The sequence below is a fragment of the Hippoglossus hippoglossus genome, chromosome 3 (assembly GCF_009819705.1).
Source record: "Hippoglossus hippoglossus isolate fHipHip1 chromosome 3, fHipHip1.pri, whole genome shotgun sequence".
Taxonomy (NCBI): domain Eukaryota; kingdom Metazoa; phylum Chordata; class Actinopteri; order Pleuronectiformes; family Pleuronectidae; genus Hippoglossus; species Hippoglossus hippoglossus.
Window position 1 is genome coordinate 21,495,896 of NC_047153.1, and position 26,778 is coordinate 21,522,673.

A 26,778-nucleotide genomic window follows, 5' to 3' on the forward strand; every position below is an offset into this window, starting at 1 on the left:
AGCTTCTACATGGTGTACAGTAATATGACGTTGCCTATACTTGAGTTTATGTGACTTCATTGTATATTTCAAACCTGATATAAATAGAACCTTTAATAAGACTTATTACATCTCCTTGAGGTCTGGTCTCTACTGAGAGCCTTTTCTTCAAACAGAAATAAATAGTGAAAGAATAAGTGCCATCACTAACATTGATTGGCTTTATGATTGATGTTGGTATGAATGCTTAATTTTTAAGCAGCTTAGGGTTTGAATGTTGTGTTTGCATTGTGAGATGTTTGCCACATTGGCTAAGAGAGTAAAAGAGATAAAGCCAAATTAAACACTCATCATTACCGCATCAGACTCTTGATGTAACGTCCGTTGCCAGATTTTGTCTGGATGCCTTGGTCTGAGCTTTCAAACATCTTTCGCAGACCTGCTCAGTGGTGTCCATGGCCGCGCTCTGACTGTCGACTATGTAAGCAAATGATGACATATTACATACTTGACTAGGGTTGCAAAGGGGCGGAAAATTTCCGGTAAATTTCCGGAAACTTTCCGGAAACTTTCCATGGGAAGTTAAGCTCGGGAATTTTGGGAATTTTGAAAAAAAAGAATTGCCGCAAATTAAACGCTGAGCAATAAAAACGTCATTCAAAACTCTATTTTAAAGATGTATGGAATGCAGCACACGCTGCACGTTGAATTTCAACCCTGCACTGTGCATTTCTCCATCACATGCACAGATAATTCCCAGTATCCTGCACACTACAGCAGGGCTATTGAGGCCACACTACTGCATTAGCCCAAGGACTAGTCAGGGAAGTTTTGATGATATTACTGGGGAAAATATATTGGCATGCTGATTGAGGATTGTTCATCTAGCCTATTTCTATTCATTTATCCATCAATTGTAAAATATTTTTAAAGACGATTCCAATTGTTTAGCTAACTATTTATATCACTGGCATTGCATTATTGTTTTTTACAAGCTTTTTTCTCATCTTATTCTACAGAACAATGCTACGTGCACTATCTCATGTGTGGAGACATTTCACCCCAGCCAATGTAGAAGGAAAGGCTATGTACATTTGCAAATACTGTGCAAAGACCTATGTTAAGAATGCCACAAAGATGCAGAAGCATATAGTCAAGTGCCCAAAGTTTCCTCAGGGCTCAAATCAGCTTATGACAAAACAAAATGTTTATATTTATATCTGTATATGACAAGGTAAATACAGTTAGTATAAATTACCCACAAAATTTCCAGTTTATTCCCGTTAATTCCTGTTAATTCCCGTATATTCCCGTATATTCCCGTTAATTCCCATGGAAAGTTTCCAACTTTGAATATTCCCGGAATTTTGCAACCCTATACTTGACTGTTGCTTTGTTGACAGGCCATGCATGGTCAACATGAGCACTTGTATTAGCAGCCATGCCTCTTGTCTTGTTGTCACCATTTAAGCTAAAAATGGTAGGCGGGCCCACTATGGCTGCAGGGAGTGGACGCAGAGTGCTGAACACACAAACGAACACAAACACACACATGTAACTCATAGGAAACACAGCTCTTATTAAAACGCCAACATTCTTTCAGACAATGACAACATGGGCTATTGTACCGTTTTGACAGCAGGGTGTTGCGATACCTATGATATCTATATACAGTGCAACACTAGTTCCAACATGAAGCATCCCTAAATAAGAACACATACTGTCCTCACACACTATACCTTTCAACACCAGCCTGAGGGGGAGAGTGTATTCAAAAAAGCCTGCAAACAGAGCGTCCTCCTACAGAGACTGTTGAAACAAGTGTCTATATAATTGGACAATCCTACATGAGGATACAGCAAAGGAAATCCTCACCTGGAGTCCCTCTAACAAGGATTTACAAAGACTTATCATGGCCAGCCCCAGTCAGAAAAGAAAATCCTCAGCTCCGGGTTGAACTGTAATCCTCACAAAAGTTTCAACATAAAGCCTTGAAACACTGCAGCAACAGTGAGGCTACTGAGGAGCATGGTGACTCCCTGCAAAGGTTTATTCATCCACCATTTGAAAAAATATATAAATAAGAAGATATACTTGTGTGCATTCATAACCCCTTGACTAAATAAATGTGACATACTCTAAACTTCCATTTACTCCTTAGAGATTCCGGTGACAGTAAATTAAAGAACTCAACTCAGCAGCTCGATGTAGAAAAACCAGAACAGTCTTACAAAGTCAGGTCAAAACTTTGTGGTCACTATAATTATCATTCCGGATCATACAGAACTGTCAACGTCTGTTAAAGCTCTTTATTTATACAAAATAGATAGAAACACATTCTTAAAGGTGGCAAAACAAGGTCAGACACCTATAGACACTACCGGGGGTGGTGTGAATGGGAGGGACAGGACAACAGGTACAAAAAACACCAGTATTTTCTATTTTTCCCATAACACCTCAACTTTTCTACCACACCTTCTTTAATTTAGCCTTCGGCACCTGACAAAAGCCCTTTAACCTGTTGGACATATTGCTGTAGCCCACCGGTTGTCAATAATGATCTTGCTCGTCTCTAACCCCATTCAGAGTGCAGGATATAAGCTATTCAAACCATTCAATATAAGCATCTGCCTTTCTGTTAAAGCCACGTGGAGAAACAGGAAGGAGCAGAGGACACTGTACACCTGACTGAGGGCGAACCAAACAAGCATCAATTAACAAGAGACGACTATATAATCTGTTTAATCAGCTTGAACAGCTGCAGTGGCCGGGTGCCATTTGTAAATTCTGGTTTCCTGTTGGGTTTGCTGATAAAAGATAATGATATATATGAATACTTAACTTGCTAAACTAGCTGGAAGCAGAGGCTAACGGTTTGCAAAACAAACATCCGCACAGCAGACAGCTTTATGAGCTTTACCCTGCGCCCTCATCTCCATGTTGAGGGCATGTGTGGGAAAAAATATACATGACAGTAACAGTTGTGTTTTGTGTGATCAAAACGAAAGAAAAAGTGGGGCGAAAGAAAAAAGAAAGTCTTCCTTCACACAACACTCTTGTGACAGGTTGCAGACACTGTGGCATATGCATCACAATGTTGAGCTAAAACCAACTGTGAGCTCGCCACAGGACACAGGTCAGGTGTGAAAGCAAACAGGATGAGGAGGAGGTGGAAGTAACAGGAAGGTGAAATCAAGATGACCGCAAAAATTTTGGAGCACGGTCGTGATTGAAGGCGTGATCCGAGGAGGAAACAGTGGCGCACAGTGTGGGTTTCTTCCTCCTCCGTGCATGAGCTATGCAGACAGACACTGACACATTCCTCGGCAGGATCACACTCATCATACAGTATGTCCTTAACCCCGCTGACACCGATGCGTCTCAGGTTTCTCCAAATGAACCTGCTGTGTGAATTCCTGAGGAGCCTGACGTGACAGCGTGCTCTGAGGCACAACCTGCATGCACTCTGCCTGTGTGTCTCCACACTCACTTTGTGCTGATGTGTGTACAACCGGCTCCATGCAGGGGCCCACCATTTAGGGCGTTAAATAAAAAAAAATTTAAAAAAGCAAAAAGGCACAAGATTTGAGCTGTTAAGAGTCAGAGAAGCGTGCAGAGCGAGGCTCAAATTAGAGCCGTACATCCATAAACTCATCACAAGTAATTTCCCCCTCAGGGCAGCAAGCATCACTGCAAAAGGAGAACATTCCCTAAATTGATCCGTCTAGTTAAATAAGATTAGATTAAAGTTAAATTACAGACACTGTGGGTAAGTGTGGCTCACGCTGTTGCTTCTGCAGAGACGCACACTCACTTCTCACCCAGTGGGGCACTGTTTAACTGCCATACCCGGTAAAGTGCAACACAGTTTTTTTGTTAGCACTGAAAGGTAGATCTGCTGAGATACTCTGCTCCACCAAGATGTGTGTCAGCAACAGGACTGTTCCCTCACTCCCTGCAGCACTGATCACTCGATCTGACAGAGGTGGATGTCGCAACCGGTGTGGACAGCAGCCGCTGCTGTGCTGTGACAACAAGTTCTGCCGGTTGGAACGATTCACTTCTTTTACACGAGCTTCCGACACACACTCCATGTTTTTCTTTTGAGACGATGAAATTGAGGCAGAAGCCCTAAAGAGAAACCACAGTATTTCTGTTGTATAGCCGGAGAAACATGGAGACCTGTATGTTTCTAACCCAGTTAGGAAATGTTGAGTGGGATTGGAGAGTAACCTCAGGTTATCAGAGAACTTAGTCACTGGGGAAGTTAGCTAGCAAGTTGTATGATTGACTCATAGAAAGAATATTTGACTAATGAGTATTCATCTCTCAAAACGTACTTACAACAAATAGCTTTTAATTGATTGTATATATTCTTTCTTATGTTACTTTTAAACGATGTTGTTTTATTTCATCTGCTGTCTTTGAGTTTAGATTTTGTATTTGATCATATGTTGCCTTTGTAATATTGTATTATTTTTGCTTGCTGTCTTTGATGTTTTGTTTTGAAATGTTCGGTATAAATAAAGTTATTTTTTATTATAATGGATGTTTAGGGACAAACTTCACTCACCTTCTCCTTGTTGTCGTGCTCCACCGGAGGTGAAGTGGGAGATTTAACGCTCCCGACAGCGACAGCCTGTGTGACGGTGACACCGCCGCCCGGAGCCGGGCTGCTCTTTTCGATTGTTTCCACCTTGATAAGTCGGTGCTTGGGCGACACGTACTTGGTGTCCGGCGACCCCACCGCGTTCAAGCCCGGCCCGAACGAAATGTTTCCGCCGGGAGTGTACGGGTCCTCGAAGTCCAGCTCCTTCTGAAGTTTGTAAGCAGCGAGTATGTCCGGCTGAGCGGGACTCGGGAAGGTGGCGTTGGAGCTCGCCTGCTGGAAGCCAGGCGCACCGGGCACACCGGTGTGACAGTGCCTGTAGTCCGGCTTCGGAGGCGCCGGAGGGGGTGCTTTGGTAGTTTTGAATCCTAGGTGCTCCTTGAACCACTTGGCCATGCTGCCAGTGCATCGCTCACAAGTCAATGAATGTAGTTTAGTTCCACCTTTCCTGCCGGCGGAGCCCGAGTCTGTTTGTCCGGGGGGGGAAAGTAGGATCCCCGGGTCACCGGCGGCCAGGGCTCCGGGTTAGGTGCGGGAGCGTGTCGCCCGGTTCGTGCGGCTGGAGAGGAGAGGGAGGAAAAGTGCGGCAGCCGGAGAGAGAGGGAGACCACGGGCAACTGTGTCACTCACTCACACACACACACACACTCTCACACACACTCAGTGAGACACACACACACGCTGCACTGACTGTGGCTGTTCTCTCCACGTCAGGTCTCCACACTACGAACATGGGAGCGCTTGTGCAAGAGGAACACGCCCCCGCACACAACCTGCCCTCCCCACCTGAGAACACTCACTGCCCCCTACCGGCCGTGCGGAACTCCGCTGAAAATACACCAGTCACCGCTGCAAGAAAAAAAAAAAAATTATTATTATTAATATTATTTGTACTGCTAACATGACTACATCCATAAATATCACTCTTACTATTTTCATCATAACCACCAGTCTGACAGAGCTTAAAGGTCCAGTGTATAGGATTCAGGAAGTCCCACCAGCAGAAAGTGAATATAATATTGTTGATGTATTATCTATTATCATATATTATGATGATGTTTTCATCAGTGTATGATTAAATGAAACCAGGAATCCTTGTGTTTTCATTACCTGAGAGTGAGTCGACAGGAGCAGGTCCACTTCCACGGAGTCCGCCATGTTGTATTTTGCGACAGTAGCCCAGAATGGACAAGTCAACCCCTCGCTCTAGGGCCATTTACTTTAGTAACTGTATCTTACCCGAGGGCCACCACAAAGTGGCCAAAACTCTTGGAAGAGGAGGGTGAGGAGGAGGGTTTTCATTTGGCTGAAATATGCAACCTCACTACAGTAACACACAACATTCCACAACCGTTCCTGGTCTCTCTCTCTTTCTTCTCTCCCCGATTTTCCATCCATCTCTCCTCTCTCCCCTGTTTTTCTCCACTCACCCCAACCGGTCAAGGCAGCTGTCCGCCCACATTGAGTCTGGTTCTATAGGCATCTTCCAGTTAAAAAGGACATTTTTTCCAGTGGACAAAGTGCTTGCTGATTTTGGGAGCTGTTGAGTTTCTCTATATTACCCACTATTGGTCCCTATCTCCATTGTAATAGATCAGAGTAATTAAAATCTTCATGCATGGATCATTACCCATTTAGGCCAGTCCGTTTGATTTATGTTACATCTAACATACCTGCATATGCATTGATTAAAAGAATAACGACTTATAAAAGAAAAGAAAAAAAGCTTTCTCTTGTCATCCCTACCTCACAAACGACATCATGTGCTTAAAACAACTTGCTTAACGTACTTAAAACAACTTCAGGGCATTGTCTTCCCAGCCAATAAGACTCAAGGGTAGAACGTCCTCTGCTCAATGTCCTCATGTCCAGATGGCCACTGCAGACTGTTTTAATTGCAAATTGCATTGCAAATGACCAGTGGAGAGGGACGCTGGAGTCAGTATTAACACTGGACACTGTTGTAGCTCAGTTCATTATACAAATCCACAAGCAGGTTATAGAATCAGTGAATTGTTCAAAGCAACAATACAAGCAAAACATCTCTGCTTAAGTTGTTTTTCAATCCATGTGATGCAGAGGGTCAGGGCTTCACATGCTAAATACTAATTGTATTTGCAATCAGAGGGCAGCCGAGAAAATAAAATCCCATTTCCCCCTCCTTCCCTTCCTGGAGACATATTCCAGCAGCAGTCTGCATTAACAGGAGTCATGGCTGCAGAGCAGTGGGTTTTTATGAAGCAATATTTCTCTTTAATAACACCACACACACACACACACACACACACAGCCTTGAGCGAGTCACAGCGTACAGATCAGAGTTTAACCCTGACAGGCCCCCGGGAGAGACAACACCATGCTCAGGAGATCAGAACAGAATCTGCCCTGAAATTCTGCCATCATTGCACTTTGGGCATGCACAGAGAAATTTGACCAGTGCAATTTCCTTGCACTTTAAAGGAATGATTTCACCCCCACACAGCCAGGACGCTAATCTGTTTAACTTGTGTATCATACATAAAAGCTTTAAAAACAAAAGCTGAGGGGAATTGGGTTTAGACGGCCCTTAGTTTATTGCGGCACTGGTCCTTTGTTTTGTTGCCAGTTCTGGGGAACAAACAATCTCTCAGACACAAAAGAGAAAAGTGTGATCCAGCTCGCACGTGGTGTATTTCAGGGCTGCACTTCTCCGTCACTGCTGCATTTATCTGTGATATAAATATTGCTGGAGCTGCAGGGTAATAGCCTGTCTCTCGCTGTAGGTATTAGAGGATCTGCGGCAGGAGCAGGTGTGTTATTTAGGCTACAGTGTCTGACTCACATCACAGATCTTTTTATTGCATTGCCACAATTGCATTCGCCAATTTCCTCCAGCTGCAATCACTGACGCCCTTTAAAATGCAAATCCAGTAATCCACTACCTCGTAGGATACAAATAGTCCTTTTAAGAATCCTACGCAGGCACACTTCTTGCCAGAGAGGATTAATGTATAAATTTATAGGACTCGGAGACTATCACTAGAGAGAAGAAAAAGAAAAACATTTTGCAGTAACAAGTGGAATGTTGTGTTTTTACAGAGCTTGCCTCGAGTCAGGATTCTCATTTACATCAGCAGTGTTCAATGAATACGCAAAGTTGCAGACTGACACAATTTTTCTGTTTTTCTTTTTTGTCAGTATTAGATTATGGTGATGTAATTCATATGCATGCTTCTCGATCTCTTTCGAAAAAACGACCTTTATAACTGGTGCAACTGCTCATACACATCACTGTCAAATATATGAGATGGTTCAATTGTCATCACTGTGTCTTAGAAGGAAACCGTTAATTACCTCTTCCTGTCCGTTTGTTTATTGGTTGGTTTGTATTTTTGTTTGCTTGCTTGTTTGTAAGCAATATTCCACAAAAACTTCTAGACGGATTTCCTAGAAACTTGGTGGAAGGATGTATGAGTCAGTAAAGAACCCATTCAATATTGGTGCAGATCCAAATCAGGCGGCGGATTCAGGATATTTATTACTTTTTTCATTTTCTTTAACATCGTGAGATTGGGTGTTTTTCCACATTTTCATTGATTTCTTGCCATATAATTTATGGATCTTGATGAAAAAATCAGGCACATTTAGTAAACTGCCCACTGTTAGTGTGTGCAATTTGTTGCAGCTTGATTTACTGTTGGGCCTTAGTGGAGGTATAAGCTCTACTTAGTGCCATTCTAGTTTTGATTGCAAAAGCTTTATGAGGCAAATTACCACAATACTGATTATCGAGTTTTATAATCTAATAATCCAGTCTGATGACTTCAGCCCAATAGCTACAAAATATGATCATCAGAGAAAAGTCCCAACAACCTCAACAGAGCTGGTAAATCCGCTTTTTGCTTTCATGCACCACTTGCTTGGAATGAGCTGCAAGAAATGTAGAATCATTACCTGCTCTTGTTGAGTTGAAAAATATTTTAAAATCACTTTTTAAGGTCACTGCTTTTAACGTGTGCTCATTATTGTCAACTATACATTTTTGTCTGTTCTGTGTTTTTTGTCATTGCTTGTATTTATATTGGAAACCTTTTTGCCCAACTTGACCAGGACTCCCTGGCAGAGGAGGTTTTGTATCCCAATGGGATCTTCCTGTTAAATAAAGGATAAATAATTTAAAAAAAAATTGCATTAGTCTCCTAGTACCACCACAGACCCTGTTACCTGCTGTCCCTATAGGCTGCATGGTAAACTTTCTCTCCATGTACAGTGTGTGTCAGTGAGTGGGACTCTGGTATGTAAAGGGCTTTAATTTAAAAAGCATGCATGTACAGAGCTCAGATAAGATGACAGCTCAGGTCGGCTGTCGGTGACTGTTAATACCTTCAAATTTTGTTTGACATGCTATGTCACACGTTTATTTCGTGGCTTCGGGGTTTTTCAGGCTCTGCTGGAAATTATTCCACAGAGGGACCAGGTATTTATCACGAGGAGGAGTGAGGAAATTCTAAATATTATTTATCAGAATAGATCAACCACATATTTCATTTCACAAATCAGTGCTTCCTAACCCCTGTATGATCTGGTTTCCTTTCTGCAGTGTGCTACAGATGTAAGTATTTAAAACACTTTTACATACTGCATTTATATTAATACTATATGTTTCACACCACAGTTCAGATACTTAGTGTTGTTGTATGCTTTCAACACAGTTGTGCCTTGTTTTCTTGCCTCAGCGGTGAACTGTGCAGAATGTCACATCTAGGGAGGAGGCAATAGCATGACTCAGAGACACCGGTAGAAGTTCAAATCAGTTCACCTTCATGAAAAGCCGGGGTTATGGCAGGACAGGAGGGCGTGGCAGGGCCGGAAACGACACAGGAGTTAGCACTGTGGACAAGGCAGACAGAGCATGACTTAATTCATGAATGAACTGTGACACAGGATGCTTCTGAATGTAAGAATAACAGTATTCATGTGCTGTATTGTTGCATTACCATTGCACCAGGCTGAAGGAAAGCTGTCACCAAGTTCAGCTTGTGTTTCAAAATAGACGACAACAATGGCCGTAACTGTGTCGAATTATGCAGCAGAAAAAAATGTACTGTACGTGACGAAATGCTGAGCAAACAACCAAAGCACGTTGTACAAAAGGATGTTTTAGTTCATTTTGTCTGATGTCTTTTCACAGAGGAACAGAGGAAAGCCCTGGATGATAACACAATAATGTTCTGTAGGGAAATAATATAAACTTTTTGAAAATACATTTGGCTGCAAAGACACATTTTTATGTTCACACTGACACATACTGAAACAAAAACCTTGAAATTAATCTTTGGGGATCTATGATCTTGCCAAAATGGCAACAGAACCACATCACTGGTGTTAGGATACATTTTGCTTTCACATATACAGTAATCAGAAAAAAGTTTAGCAAATAATACATTATCTATACCGTTTATCCTTTGAGGGTCATTGGGCGAGATGCAGGGAACACACTGGACAGGTCCCCAGCATCTCAACAGGCCAACATACAGAGACAAACAACCATTAACACTCTCTCCACCACCGTAACCCAAAGAACAAAGACAAAACACAACCAGGTAAGAATTTATAAATGGACAGATTTCAATCCTTTTTAGCTGTAATAGAATGACAAACAATATTTTTTGGCGGCAGCAAGTACAGGCTTTCACTTTGTCTGCTTTAGTTTTTCTGGTTTCCTCTCCTGTCGTTCATGCTCACAGTATTCCCATGTGGACACACACACACACACACACACACACACACACACACACACACACACACACACACACACACACACACACACACACACACACACACACACACACACACACACGCACACATGCATACACACTTATACACACACACACACTCAATGTCCTCACCACTATGGGTTATTCTAATGAATTCTATTTTTAACCTAATTCAGATTCGGCGCCTGTAAATCATCCAAATGCGCTTTCAATTTGTGCTTTTTCTTACACATTCATTATTCATCAAATATTTATACCCTGTCTAGTAAACACGCACAGCCGTGGTCTCCATGGAAACATGATTAACTGATTTAAGTAGTTGCTGGACATTTGAAGTAGAAGCTATAAAAAAGATTTGTGCTTTGCATCAGGTGCTTTTTCTCCCTCTTGATATTCAAGCATTTTGTTTTTTTATTCGGGTCTGCAGACAGAGCAGGTTTGAGCATCTTTGATGGCGTAGATTTCTCCAGACTGTCAACGACTGTATCACTGGGGTCCTTAAACAAGGAAATCAATATGTAATTGCTCAAGGAGACAGCAGAGGACTGTGGTCGCACTGAGACGCTTCCACCACATCAACTGAAGGAAACAGTTCGAAGAGCTGCTGATAAACAAGAAGCATACTGAATAAAACCTTCTGCTTTTCTGAAGGTTTAAATGAAGAATAATCTGTTGTCGTCTACATGTAGCTGCATTCAGGTCAAAGTTGGAAAAAGGAACAAATGTGAAGCCCTCTCAGGAGCCTGTTATTCTGAATTCGTCTTAAATCATGTCTAGCAATCAAGTTTTGTTTTTTTAACGTGTAATTTATTCCACACATAAACAAAACACATGCAGATTTATACGCAATCATACCCATTTCCATTCATATCAGTCTCAATCCAACAATATTACCTCTCTACTCTGATCATCACATTAACATTATATTCATCACATTACCAATTCTATAACAGAACTTTAACTATGCATTTAAAAAATAACTATGCCTAAAAGTTTGACTTTATGTATTTCAATTACATATTCAATTTGAATGCGACTTTGTTAACTGAGTTAATTATAAAAGGTCACATTTAGTGAAGAGTTTCTAGTGGCTTAATTAAATAAAGTTAAACTTAATCAAATGACTCTTAAGTTATTCGATTTATTCACACAAACTCAAGATGATGGAGAACACTTCATTAAATGTCACCCTTTATATTGAACTGATGTAATAACATTTTAGGCATAATTATATTTTGAGTGTAGAGCATGCTCTTGACTTATCTCTGAGTAGTCCACTAAACCAAATAGGTGCACTCACAAATGTATATGTGTCTATTTGTATCTAGTTACACTCCAAATAAAAGACATCAGGGCCACATGTCCGCACTACGATGTACGACGACTTAAAGCATGTCATTAAATTGTCTTCTCCCTTTCATCTGCATCTCAACCTCATGTCAAGTGGATATTTAAGGAAGTAATGGATTTTAAGTGTTTACTTTGATCAGCCATTCACTCTATTCCACTGCAAATACGTGTGTTTGACCTTCAGCATATTAAGTGTTCAAGTGTATTGTCTGAGCAAACTGAGTGATGGATATAAAACTGATCTATGGTATCAACACAAAACACACACAGTAGAGGTCAGAGCACTGTGTCGTATCCTGCCAGCTGTTCTCTAATAAAATCCCTGTGTTCTTCCACCCATTGTGTTTGCGCTGGGTGTGTGGATCGATCTTCCCCATTTCTTCATTCTGATTGCACAACTTTGTTTGCTCTCCCGTGTCTGTCAATCAAAGTGCAAGCTGGGATCTTTAAAGCTAGCTTTAGCTTCCCATCCAGAGACTGAGCGGTGCGGCCGTCACCTTTGCCTGTTCCGGAGAGCCCCACCGCCGCAGAGATGAAGTGAAGTATTAAATGGCTGCCTCCGCTGTGAAGGAGGACAAGAACAGATCACTAATCTGATTTATGTGTGTGGTCCTCCACCTTCGCTCGGATGCAGGTGCGCATAGATACGAGCTAAACATACATTCACTGTTTTATTACAGGCTTTGATGGCGACAGTGGAAACAGGTGCAGTACATTGCAGTGAAGTGAAGCCTGACCTCTGTGTAGTGGAGCTCTTTATGTGTCTTCACCCGGTCGTGGTAGTTTCTGCTCGTCCACAGAATTCATTAAAACAGCACAACATGAACTGAGTCAGAGGTGGAAGAAGCTTTTAGATCCTTTGCTTAAGTAAAAGTTCTTGTGCCATACACTTACTATGTCCTGTATTCAAAGTTTACTTTAAAAAAAAGTATAGAGATATTCCCATTAAAATATACTCAAGCAAGTCCTCACTATGGAGTATTTTACTGTTATTATTATATTATTTGATCAATATTACCTTTGCCAAGGATGTTATGTTTTCACCTCTGTCCAAAGTTACGGGGGCGATCAGGTAAAAGGAGTCGATCCAGAAATTTGTCTTCATTTTCTTTAACTTTAGGAGATTTGCATTTGTTGACATTTTCACTGTTTTCCCAGGGAAGAATCCATGGATCTTGATGAAAACAATCTGAGGGAACAGATGTCTATGAATGTGCAAGGAGACAGTTGGGCCTTGGTGAAGGTATGCAGTCTGGGCTACTGAATGCCATAGTTACTGGAGACATAACTTGAAAGTCACATCTGAATGTTTTAGCTGGTCAAGGTAGAGCTCATTTAAACCTTCATTATATAATGTTGGTAAGGTTAAGATAAATGTGTTTATGTAAATTGACTTGTACTAGCTACAGATGTCAGAAACATCTAATGGAGTAAAAAGCAAGTTATAAAGAAATATGAAGGTGCAGGCTATGTAAAATCCTCAAACCGAACTTAAATACCATGCTTAAGTAAATATATTTACTTTCACCACTGCAGACAGTTGAATTTTCTCTGATTCTTTATAAGTCCTAAATAGTTCTGGTTCACTGAAGTGCTTCATCTCAACACAAATTCTGAAGATTAAGGAACAGCGTTATTTAGTTGGTCTGATCTGGTATCAAGTGATGTGAACTTGAAGTTAATAAACCGTGTTTGATTTGCCAAGTATTATTTTGCGATTATGTATTTTACTGTTTTGTGTTACCTACTTTACTTTTCACCATAACACCAAAAAATCTTAAACGAAAAATAACATTTAAAATCTTAAAATGTGTACTGTGTGAATTCGCTGAAAATAATGGCTCCACACATGTGTTGAACATAGCACATGCACTAAGAAGAGTGCACGTGCCCACAATGTGTCTAACATGAGACTAATTTACTTTATTGATGGTATTGATCCTATCGAGATTGGCCCTGATATTCAGAACGAGACTTAGTGTTGACTGGTACATACTCATGTATTGATGCCTTTACTATACAGCAGAGACCTCGCCTTTTATAATAAATCAACATACATTAATTCTAGCGAGTATTCCTAAACTAAACCTTTCTTATTCTGCCCTCCTTTTCCTAAAAGGCACATTTCTAACTTATTTACTAAAGTTTATATTGAAACTGTGCTGTGTTTGTGGTATTAAATCATATTCCAGTTGTGGTCTGAGCGCTGATGTTTACAGCCTTATAGTGTCCTTTATATATAACTGTGTGGGATTTGTCTCCTGCTGCTTTGCATAGTTTGACTGGAGCCAGTGCAGCCTCAACCCACTGGGAAATTTACTTTTTGATGCATGTATTAGAGACATAGCACAGATCCAGGCTGAAATTACTTAATTTTTAATGGAACTATCCAAAGTATTTTCCGGGTTGTACTCAACGCTCCGTCTTCCTCACACTCTTCCTCACACTCTTACACACATCATGAACTGCTGTTAGCAGGGTAAACAGAGTATCTGCAGACAGGCTCAGAGAGAGAACAGATGTAATCTCAGGTGTTAGATGTTAGCTAAGTTTGACCCTTCCTCAGCGGCAGCTCCTCTCCCCTTTTAGCAGTTTCAGCTCAGGGCAGTCCTCTGATTTAATCTCACCGTGCTGGTCTCTCCCTCTTGTTTGCTTTTTTGCAGGTCTATCAGCATGTAATAGTGAAACTTGCAGCCTTGTCAATTATTTACACTCCTAAATATTTTTCTGCCGGCCTCACTTAAACGATTCTTCTGCCACGCACTCTCCTGCAGAGGCCTAGAAATTTGTGGGCGAGACGTGTCGACGTGTTACCTTCTGAACCCGGCTAAGTGTGTCACCCAGTTTGATCCAATCCACAGTGTCCAACTGTGCATAATAAGGATTTGCTGCCTATTAACTTGGATCCAATAGTGCGGCCTAAATGATTAAGATGCTGCAGAAAATGAGGCTGACTATTTGGCATATATCCTCAGTGATTTATTGCCTTGATGAAGAACATTAAAGGACAGGGAAGTAATGAAATTCTGATTTGCACTTTTTAAAAGATGGAGGACATATCTAAATGTCATCTGTCCTAAATAAATGAAAAATATCAGAAACACTCCTGCATTTAAAGTAGAGAACAAAACTGCTTTATTCTGTAGTTGTACCCCTCAGAACAACCAACAGCACCATATATCTCCAAATCTCTCCTCCCTTCACTGCCTGTTAAATTTAGGATTCTTTAAAATACCCCAGTTATATTACAGAGCTCGAGGGACCAGTCACACATACACAAACTTATCAGTGCCGAAAAAAAAAATCATTCTCTTTCTTTGGCGCAGCACTTCCACAGTGCAGCTTTGCATGGAGTTCAACTTCGGTGAACTTTATATTCACTTCTCATTCGAGCATATGCGTTCGTGCCCTAACTCTCTATGCTCCAAGCCATAATCTAAGATCTTCCAACCGACACTTGCTGGTAGTTCCAAAGTCAATGTTGGTAACTAAGGTTCAATGAGCTTTTGCCATCAGGACCCTGAGGCTCTGAAATTCTTTGCCTGACAAGTTAGACTTGCCAGCACTGTACATGTTTTTAAATCATTGCTTAAAACATATTTTTCATAGTAAGGCCCTTCTATGCCTGTTTTTAACTGGTTTTAACAGATGTTTTTAATATTTTCTTTTATTTTTCGTTTTCTTTTTTTCTTATCTTGTTTTGTTCTGTGTTTTATTCCCAGGTATCTTGTATAAAACTGTGTAGCTTTGTTTAGATAAGTGCTACAGAAATAAAGCTGTATTCTTTTTATTACAAGAAGGTGTTTTAGTATCACAGTTAGGGATGTGAGTGTATTGTGTGTGACTGTGATAGATCAGAGCAGTATGGTTCAAAAGACTGTCTCTTCACTCAGTGTGACACGGTCAATGGCCTCTGACAAATGAAAATTGAATGCTGCCGTTCTTGTCTCCCTCCTCGCTCTGCCTTTGTAATGCACTGCTGGTATGCAACAGCATATTTGCACAGCACCTGCATGTGTGTGTGTGTGTGTGTGTGTGTGTTTGTGTGTGTGTGTGTGTGTGTGTGTGTGTGTGTGTGTGTGTGTGTGTGTGTGTGTGTGTGTGTGTGTGTGTGTGTGCGTGTGTGTGGGGGGGCTGGTTGTCGAAGTCTTTAGAAGACTGCTCCTGTCAGTTGATTTGGATGACATTATCTATTGCGAGGTGACATCCTCGCCAGTCTAATTTTGTCATTTTTTAAATCTGAATTTGTCCTCATGGGATCATTAAACCTCAAAAACTTCATAGTTACATATAATATTTCCACAATGGATGATTTACTTCTAGTAAAAATAATTATCTGCACATCCTTCCTTCCCCCCCTCCCTCTCCCTCCGGTTCTCGCATCAACAAAATGATTATTTTGTTGGTCGTGCTTCACTTGAATACGATTTCATTATTCCAAAGCACAATTACCAAAGTGAGAATTGCCAACACTTAAACTCATATTGATTGCCTTTGCTGGAGGCATCCTCGTTTCCTTTTTCTTTTTCATTTTAATTTTGATTTCCTGTGTCCTTCCCAGACAAAGAAAGTCTCCAGCTGTGCCAGTAAACTGTGGCTGGTGAATTTGGCAGTTTTTAAAGCCAGTCTCATAGCAACCTATTAGAGGCAGTGTGGATGGTAAAGCGGGCTCCTTGGCCCCTGGGTGAACATAGAGGGGGAGTTATGCTTGATGTGCGGCACTGCAGAGAGTTGTAAAGAGTTGTAGAGACTCTGGGGTGATTATGGCAGAAATGCTCTGAGCTGCAATTTTGTAGGTCTGTAAAAGATGAGAAATGTTACCCGGCGGCTCCTTGCATAACTGTTATTGTCATGCTAATGTGCATGTGTCAAAACCAATAACAGGCTGATTGGAGTTTTGATGGCTTGTCAAAGCCCAAATTGGTAATGGTGTGCCCTGGATTCTGTCTTGACTGACATCTTTTCATCTTAATGGCTGCCCGTTTTCCTTTTTGCCCTGCGTGGTAAAGTGCACACATCTAAACAAAGTATTCAGCTGCAAACTGCAGCATGCTCACCCTCCCCTGGTCTCTGTGTACATTGATGCAGGCTGCCAGGAAGCAAGAGAAAACAAACCATTGATTGGCCCGCTCGATAAGTAATTGCCAAAGTGATACTCGGATTGATGTGCAGCGTTTGAGGCCGTGTGGTTAAGAACTAAACCAGGAAACATTTTCATAATAAATACACCCTGGTGATTGCAGGTTGCAGCTCTCCAATGCAAGTCATAAACAGCCTTCAACTATCAGCTCCAGAAAATGACCTTTATCATAATACAATGATATTTTGTTAAAATGTGCAAGAAATGAAACCAAACATCTGACTAAGTGATTTAAGTGATAATAAGTTGATTAAAGCAACACCATGCAAGATTTTCTCGTGGCTATACTTGGGGTCCCCCTACAGGTGGGCTTCGGCGTGCCTTCATTCCCCTAAGTGCAGGGTCATAAATACAAGTTGCTGTATGAACCCCCCCACGCACAAAACTGTATGTACACTCGTGCATCTGTTGCCAAGCTGAAAGAGAAAGAGAGTTATCGATTTCCGAGAATTATGTGCATCTATCTAATCACATCAAATTGTTTGGCTAACTTGATGAACTTCTGGGCTAACCTGGCTTCTGATTATAAACTAGCGAGTCGACAACTTCATAGACACACTTACACAGCCCAACATACGAATAAGCAATGATTGACTTGTCCAGTAACAACAACAACACCAGGTTGTTATCTGTCGTTAATAGAACGTTAGCTTCTGTTTAATATCCTGAAATATAAAAAAAATAAAGTGTGGCCACTGTGGTTTTATTAATCACATATTGATGTCTCCCTTTTGTTTGAATGCTGTGGTTGACTTACTTCCCTGAATCTAGTATATCAATAATTGTGTGTCTTGTAATTGCGTATTGATTCAACAAATTCAATGTGGCTGTGTAACTTTTCGTTTTGCTAAATTCCCCTTTGAAAGACCATCTCCCTGCAGCGCGATACAATCTTCATTCTCTGTTTAGAGGTGTAGAAAAACATTTATTTCCCATCCAGGTGCATAATAACTATCATTAGAGTTCCTTTGGAATTTGTCGAGCACTAGGAGACATGGACAGTTTATCGTTTACATGCAGAAACATTGCCTGAGATGTGAAGAAGTGCAGCTGCTGAAAGAAATCTGCTGTGAGATTTCCACATGCCACAAAATATGAACATCCGGCATTCCTCAGTACCTTTATAACACCTTCCCAGACAAATTAGACACAGCTCAGTAGCCCTCAATGGCTTCACCCTTGGGAAATTATCACAAGACAATGAGCTTCTCATCTTCATTTTATGTTCTGAGGGGGGAAATGGATACAATGCATGTGAGGCGGGAAAGAACGAGCCCTGAGACTTCCCTTTAAGAAGCAGGAGAGACTGGCAGTATTCAACAATCACAGCTCTGTGAATGATAAGTAATTTTCTCGCGGGTTTGTCAGAGCACAGCAGCGGATCCCTGAGACTCCATAGAAGTGGTGTTTTTAGAGGGATGATTACATCCTGAAGATGACGGATGTGTGCCGGGTAATGTGGGAGACAGGAGGATGTCCAGGCTGCTTTATGGCTGCGAACGTGCCACTGGCCGCCTCATTACCCACAAAGCACGAGTTAAACTCTTTATCCCCTGGCATGAACTGTAGACAGGTGATCTCTATAGTCCCGCTCAATTTAACTGCAGGATTCACATGCCTTTCTTTTACGCGGAGGTCTCCTATAGCCCTCGGTCCAAACTATAAATGAGGATATTACACGAAAAAGAAGTGCTGAGAATCTATTGACAACCCCACACTCTGAGGTGCACAGGCAAAAAGAGATGAATCCACCACTTGGGAAAAGTCAAAATGCTGTAATGATATTCAGCACATCCAAAAAATGAGACCCATCGTATTTTACTGCAGCTCATCTTCGGCGTGAGCGTACAAAGGTCTAATTTGCATGTGATTTTGGAATGGAGCAGGCAGACAGCGCCAAACCCTGTTATCCAGACGCACTGACCTGTTTCAAACTGATGACCCACACAATCCAGAGCACATTTCCTCAGCTACACCGCTCCAGTGACAGGATGGAGACGACAGTTCAAGTCCTGAGTCAGAGTCTGTAAAACCGCAAATGTCCGACTATGAAAATCATCACTGTAGACAGAGAAGAAATTAAAATTGCTACATTTCTGAAATGTGATGATTTCACATCATTTTAGATTACTGTATCTGGTTGGATGAGGAGAATGAGCAATCAGAGTAACAGAGGGGGTTTTCGGGAAATGTGATGGGCATTTTTTACTTTGACTTTTTATTGATCAAACAAGAATTATTGATTTTGTAATGGATTATGTTGTTATCAGTCAGTACTTAATGCCTCTGTGATGCTGTACTTTGGTAAAGAACAGCAGTGCTAAACTCAAACAAAAGCAGTCCGACCTGCTCAGGTGTTTGGGTTGTTTTTATTTGGTAGTTTTTTTGGTAGTTTTTCCTCAATCGCCACCTGGTGGCTGGATGCCGTATGGGTCAATAACTCTGCGTCCCCCATGATAGTTCTCATCACAATGATGTTTGTTCAAGTGACAATTTTTCAGGTATATTTGGTTTGAATTAGTTATTTGATGCTATCAGAAAAAATCATTCTTGATTGACAGGTAAGACTTACTCACGATTGGTGGAGCACATGTGTCGGCAGGACTCAACTAAAATTCATCCTCAACACATGTTAACGGGGGGGGGGGGGAATTGAAACTCGCAGGGCTCTGGTTTGTCTCTTGAGGCTCTTGCTAAAATATACAGATATTGTTATCTGATTGGAAAAATGTATGAAAAGCAAAATGTACCCCCACCTCCCCAGTGACGACTGCTCCACTGATATAAGTCAAGTAAATTTGTACAGCCCAATATCATGAATCACAGATTTGTCACTGTACAGCACACAGTGAGTGTGTTGACCTGAGTGTGAACACACCAGACGATCATATATTTCCCATCGGAAAAGCCAGACTTGTTTTCTCTGAGAAACAGTGACCTTGGTAATAACCAGCAGTAGTTTATTGGATGTACAGTATCTTTATGTGCAGTGGTGAGCTGCGAGAGCTGCAGGCAGTTGTCTTGTCCTTCCTTTTCTCTCCGTCTATTATCACTAAGCAGCTATAAATCTGGGCAGTTAGGGCTGATGCAACTATTGGAAAAGCTCTGAGCAACGACCAAGGAGAGAACAATGTCACCAGTGTGTCTGACAGGTACAGTGATCAGCAGGGATGATGATGATGATGATGATGATGATGATGATGATGATGATGATGATGATGATGTAAATTCCCACATTTCACAATATTTTCCCATGGATCGTCAGTGCTTCATAAAGGTACAGTGCGTATTGTGTGAAATATTCAAATACTAGATGCCATTTTAAGGCTATTACATGGATTCCTTTCAGACACGTTTCTGTGGAATTGAGCATGACGCTATGTGATATCTTTGGAAACCTTGGAACCTTGACATGAATTCAAAATAGATTCATGCAGATTAGACAGGGCTTGTCAAAACATTCATAATGATTTTGATGCAACAAACCCCAATTATGCTCTGGCATTGGGGCAAGACTTCAGAGTAAAAATATATTAAACTTATCCGAGTTAATATACTGAAAGGCAAAATCCTATTTAGACTAGAGCAGACTTGGAACTTATGATTTGCACCACAGTGTCTGCTCTCCTTAATGCAAAACACTCTACAGCCTCCAAATAATGACATTTGAAAATTTGCAGGAATAACTTAAACTCTCAGTTGCACAACTTGACCCAACTATTCACATCCAGTATGTGTACATGGTGGCACACCAGCCTCAGGCTGGAGCTTTACTCAGATTCCACTGGATGGTAATGGGCTGGTGTTTGGTTTGTTTGTAACTAAGACAAGGTCAAGGTCAAACAGCAGTTTCCCAGTTTCAGACTTGTTTGATAGAAAAATATATATTGAGGTGTCTTTGGCTTCTGGATACGAATGACTAAAGCATTTATGCCCTATGACAATGACAATGATGCATCTTGCAGTGATGTCTGTACAACCCTCCAGGATGCATTAGGAACTCATTTAACCCAGCGGGGTTTAGTGCACGAAAAAACTAGGATTTATTTTTGCATGTGCCTCAGCCGGCTTTCAGCACGATAGAGGTTGAGTTTTAAATGGAGCGGAGCATACCTTCTTCTGTTTCCCTCAGGATACCATCTCTGTGACAGCACCTCCCCTGAGAGAACACACAGCCTGTATATCTTCAGAGTTAGAAAGTTCCGGGAGCAGTAGAGACACTGACAGACAGACTGTAAGAGAGAGAGACACGGAGAAACTAGGTTTACCGTGCTAAAAATATCCACCAGTACCAAGGTAGTTCACCTCTGTGAGGCAATGACCATTGTGTTTTCTTCGCAAATTAAAACTATGGCAGAAATTATTAAGAAAATCAAGATTAATACAGGACATAGCTGATGATGAAATGCTGCTGCAGCAATTACCGCAGCAGACATTTGACATTTGACCAGACAATGACCCCCACAGTGCAGGACTGGAACAACCATAGGCGATACATAAAACGGCCCATTCTTCCCATGCGGAGCTCAATCTTATCATTCCCCTCGAATGATTGTAAGCCATGTCCCGTCTGAGCGAGCGTAATTAACACCCAGTGATAAAACCGAGCCCCGAGGGAGCTGTCCTCTCACAATATATTTAATTGGAGTAAATTATATAAAAGGATAAATTGTGAGTTACACGGAGCTGCCTTGACCAGAGGGTTCAACCATAAAGTATAACTCAAGGCACAGTCATTTTCTTTGTAGCGATCATTAAATCAAATGGTTCCAGGCACTAAAAACCAGGATCCGGACATCCTACCCCCTCTTCCCTAACAATATCCTGTGCATGTGTGTGCACGTATATGTGTGCTTGTGTTGAGTGTTTGCCTACCGGTTCATTTTAGTGCTGGTGTGTGTGTGTTTGTGCATCTCTTCATGCTGATAAGTCGCTGCTGACAGTCTGCGCTCACCTCTCTGCCCTGGTCTGGTCAGACCTCTGACAAAGCATCGCAGAGGTCAGGGCGTCAGCAGACAGGCCGCTGGATTTCTGATCCACTAACTGCATCTGCATGCACACACGCACACAGATCCATGCAAATTCAAGGGAACAATTTTGGCCGGCGCCCACTCGTACACGCACATACACAAATACAGTATGCAGAGCCACACACAAAAGAAGATGGACACGTACAATCCCACATTTAGTAAACACTTAAGTGTGCGCACACACGCCCCCATTCTCAAACCCTTCATGTGTCTCCAGTGCTTCCTCAACACTTTGGCCTCATTGAAACAGGAAGGATCCAATCGAAATGCGAGTAAGATGTTTGTCAGTGCGTCATATTTACATCTTCTGATTCTAACATCTGTTTCCTTCTCCACGCAAGATTCCCAGCAGAGGTTACATCTCAATACCAGGTTAATGAGAGGTTTTGTTTTGTCATGAATCACAGGAACAAAGCAGAGTCAGAACACGACGGCTTCTCTTGGCTTTAGATCACTTTTACAACTTTTGTGGTAAAAATGTTTCCACTCATCAATGTTAATAACCCTAACATCATTATAAAAAGGAGACATAAACATGATATTAAAAGAGTGTTTAATAATAATGGCTACGGAGAAACATTTCAGTAATTAGACTATTTCAATAAAAATGTCTTCTTCTATACAGAAGAAGATTTGTTTTGCAGACCAATTTTTTTCATATTTTTGTATGTATTTTCTTTAAATCATCACATACCTTGCACCTTGCACACTGAATCTGAATGTATCTTGTTCAGAGAATTTGTAGAAGAAGATAAAATGGAGTCGAGCGCTGCGGATGATTTTGTGTCCTCTCACTTCTTGAAAAAAAAAAACATTGGGTCCAAGGAGAATTTCATCTTCTGATCAAGGAGCCACGAAATTATCCCGATTGCTTCTGAGTCTATTCAGGATGTCGGTGGTCCAGTTTGATTCGGAACTGAGACCGCACAGGAAAGAGAAGAAAACAAACTGTGATCCAATTGATCCCAAACAGATCAAACAACTCTCTGGAGTGCCTTGGACACACGGGAATAATGCAGCAAATTGAATCTGTTCTGAAAACTTAAATGAAAATTTCGGAGTTGACACGAAAACATGATTGACACGATATGAGGTCATATTTACTTTTGAACGTGCTACAATTTATGACAAAAAATATAGACTTGATGTGTAAAGACCTTTAGGATGGTTGGAGCTCACTACTCAGTCCAACAGAATGAAAGGTTTGAAATTATATTTCAAAATAAGCAGCCAAGGAATCACTGCTTCACAGTATTCACAGAATAAAACCTGGACAGAAAATGACCCGGTTGACATACTAATTAATTAAATCAGTGAATGAGAGGAAGGTCTGAGACACTGGAACATTTATGAATTGAGACTGGCACCAGGTACAGATTCTGCTGTAATAGGAAAAAAGGAAATGTGACAGAAAATGCTATTTCACAAAAGCTATATTAATAGAATATTATCCGACTAATTTAATTTCACAGTGGGATTTCATAATGTCCTGAAATACAGCTGGCACCGTTTGTTATCAACAGTGACTAACAAAGCGTGAGCGGGTGAAGGGCCGATGGTGTGTTAAAGGTCACTTTGAAGCGCAGCTCCAATATTTCACCTGCGACCTTCTGATGACAGTAAAGCCTGTCTGAGCTCGGAGCTCCCTCCCTGTCTAGAGAACTGCTACAGTGCAAAAGTCTGCTCAGCCGTCATCAACGTTATCTACTCTTCTGGCTGCTGGTGGCCTGATAGTTGAGCTACATCCACATAACTGCAATGTCCATGGTTTTATTACTGGCTGGGGGGCCTTTGGTGCATGTCTCCATGGCATTCTGTCATATCTTACTGTAGACTGCCATTTAAAGAAAAAACAGACCTTACTCCTGGGATTGAATTTTATTCTTTCTTCCTGGAATAACAATAGGTTTAAAAAAAAAAGAATATATCCATGTTATCAGGGCTGGAACAAACAATGTCCAGTTCATTGTGTATTTTAGCAATTCTACTGCCAACATGATGTTGACATGTGGTTTTTATTCAAATATTTTAACAACTTAATGGCATAGTAGGTGATCTATTTTAGAATTATTTGCTGTATCTCTTGAAATCCTCCTTACTTTCCGGTGGCAATTATTAAATCTAAAGCTCTCCAATCATTTTTTCAATCCCAGATGAAATGTTTGGATGGCCCACCTGCCTGTAAACCTACCTTTTTCAGTGCTGTTGCTAGGTGACAAAAGTAAGGGTGGGACAACCTGGGGGGGCCAATCACGTCCTCTGAAGACTAGACCGGCTCATTTCAGAGGTCCTGTGAGGGAGCTGGCCCCTGAATTGGGACACAGCTTACACAGATCAATAGCTTCAGTGAGGCTGCAGGCATTCCATGACGTACGATCTCGTGTTTTGGAATCGTGGTTCCATAGGGAGGTCTTAGGGAGGGGATGATTTTTTAGCATGAAGCTGTATCGACCCATTCTACTTAAAAAGCAGTTAAACATTTAGTCTGTAAAAGAGCCACAGAAATTTATGATACAAAACCAAGGAAATTATGGAATCCTCATATTAAAAAAAATGATATGAACCAATTGATCGATGTAATCTTTAACAAATGTTTTTTGCTAATTTGCTAATTGCTTAATTTCCTAATTGCTACATCTTTTAATCGTATACAGTTATATACATCATCATGTCACTTCTTTGTCCATCCTAAATGAACCTAAATGACGCCATGATCTAATAAATCTGTGTGTATCTGTGAGTGTGTGTGTGTGTCTGTGTAAACACATGTGTTTGTATGATGAAAAGTGCACACTCAGGAACAGCCATTATGTTTACTAATGGTAAAATGATGTCAGCGAGGCTTTTTGAGCCACTTAGCTCTACAACCAGATCAATAGTGTAGCGTCAGGATTATTTTCACTGTCCACATCTCCTTTTAGGGTTAAGTCCTGCTCATCACTCACAGTTTAAAGTATGTTTCTGCAGCATGGAGTCGAGCAGAGCAGTTGTTTGGGTCAAACAACCTGATTATTGTAGTGGGTGTCTATTAGAGCATTGATTTTTCAGTCAATCCGGTTGAGATCATCAGCTAAGTGGGGCGACACATCAAACTGAACATGGACCTGAATCTGCAGGGAATTTATTGCCCATGGAAAAGGTGGAAGCTTGTATTTACAGAAGTTGTGCGAGATCTAGCTGAGCTCAAAGTTATTTACACTGATCACTTTTCCTTGAAAGAATCCGAAGGAAGCAACACAGGCACATATTGTGGCTCCTCCTCCTCCTCCCCCGATAGCTACTGGACAAATGTGCTGGGATATTTAGCTTCATTTCCGGATAGTGGGAGGAAGTGGAGACGTTACTTCCATCTTATTTACAGTCTATGGTTTACAAAGAGAAAAGGTGGAAAAGTGATTATCCAATAAAGGTTGGATAAAGGTGATAATGAATGATAATTCAGTTTTGTGAAATTGATGCTATATAAATTTACTGCTAAAGTAGGCCGTTTCCAATAACACAGCAGAAGGAGGTAATTGATCCAATGTTTGGTTCACCAGCAATCTAAAAATATTTGCTTTGCCAGGAAATCTGAGGAGGATCACGCTCTCCAGTGTTTGTTTACTCTTCATTCCATTTTAGTAGTCCTTCTGTTTCAATCTGACATCGTGTCACAGTGTTTATTTCGGTATCTTCATGCCTGCCAGCAGAGGCCAAGCAGCGATGCTATAGATCTTGTAACATTGCATCTTTGATCCTTTTCATTCTTGAACCTCTGCCAAAGCCCCTGCTGTGCTCTGCTCCCATGCCTGTCCACCTTTTCCCGCCCCGTCACAGATGAGAGAGGAATACAAATGTCTTCAGTCATTTTGAGGCCCAGCCTCCCAACTGCCCCCACCAACACCGCTCCTCCTCCTCCCCCACTGCTCTACCCCACACCACCCCGCCCTGCTTGCCTTATTTCTCCATCCCTGACTGCTCTGCTCCAAGGACAGCCAAAGACATTCTCCCGAGTGAGATAAGAGTGATTTCAGCAGACACAACACGGCAGTGCTCACACGGCCGTCAGCGGCAGCCGCCTGTGGGTGTAACTGGTGGAGCCGCACTGAGATTGAGACATTGAATGCATATGTTTGACTTGCTGTGTCACCACCAGCGATGTGTTGTGCTGGAAAACCATCCACATTTGTCTTTCTTCATTAGTGACAGGAGTGAAAGGCAGCGGCGTTTCAAAACATGGGGGACTTGTCATGTTACAGATATATAACATGTGACCCAGGTTAGGAATCCAAGGCTAGCAGCATGAATGATGAATGAATGGGACCTATCCTCAATTGTCTGCAAAGATACCAACTGATGCATGTTGTGTGGGAGTGGTTTTTCTTTTCATTATACCGTAACGTAGCCGACATATTAACGGCCTCAAGGGTATTTTTGTATAGCATGGAGACATTGTTCAGAGGCGTGACATATAAAGGCTCATTTGTCCAGCCTTTATGTATAAAAAGAGATAAGTCAGTTTAAAGCGATTTAACCAACTGCCCACATACCTCCATGAGTCCTTTACATTGGCGTAGTTGTTTAGCAATACATCCACTAGAGGGCAGCCCAGAGTCGAGAGTTTCTGACATCAAACATGGCAGCCTGTGTACCTCTAAATACAGTAAAAGATGTGACTGAAAGTAATATGATATAAATGACTTTAGCTTCTTACCAACTCCCAAAGTTTCTCCACCAAAAGAAGAAATTTCTTCCTCGTGTTCTACAGTCATTTCGATTGAACTATTAGGACACTGCCCCCCATAATTTCTGGTGGTACTACACCGTGTTGTCCTTTTCGTCTGAACCGAAAGCTTTCAGAGGATGCGAACAAATACGGACAGAATTAGCCCAGAGTGCAGTTTCCATATATACGCACCTAACATTGAGTATGAA

The 26,778-nt window shown here is 41.4% G+C and overlaps 1 protein-coding gene across 4 annotated transcripts in view; it reads right to left on the reverse strand.

Moving 5' to 3' along the window:
- The window catches only part of zgc:158464 (uncharacterized protein LOC791139 homolog), a 103,911-nt gene extending 98,555 nt beyond the window's left edge, over nucleotides 1-5,356 (reverse strand). For 2 of the 4 annotated variants that reach the window (XM_034571968.1, XM_034571976.1), the window contains exon 1: nucleotides 4,553-5,356. In XM_034571968.1, coding sequence (XP_034427859.1) covers nucleotides 4,553-4,984 — 432 coding nt within the window. In that variant the 5' untranslated portion in view covers nucleotides 4,985-5,356. The remainder of the gene's footprint in view (nucleotides 1-4,552) is intronic. The other 2 variants (XM_034571961.1, XM_034571985.1) reach the window with 2 other exon arrangements.
- Between the last annotated feature and the right edge of the window lie 21,422 nt (nucleotides 5,357-26,778).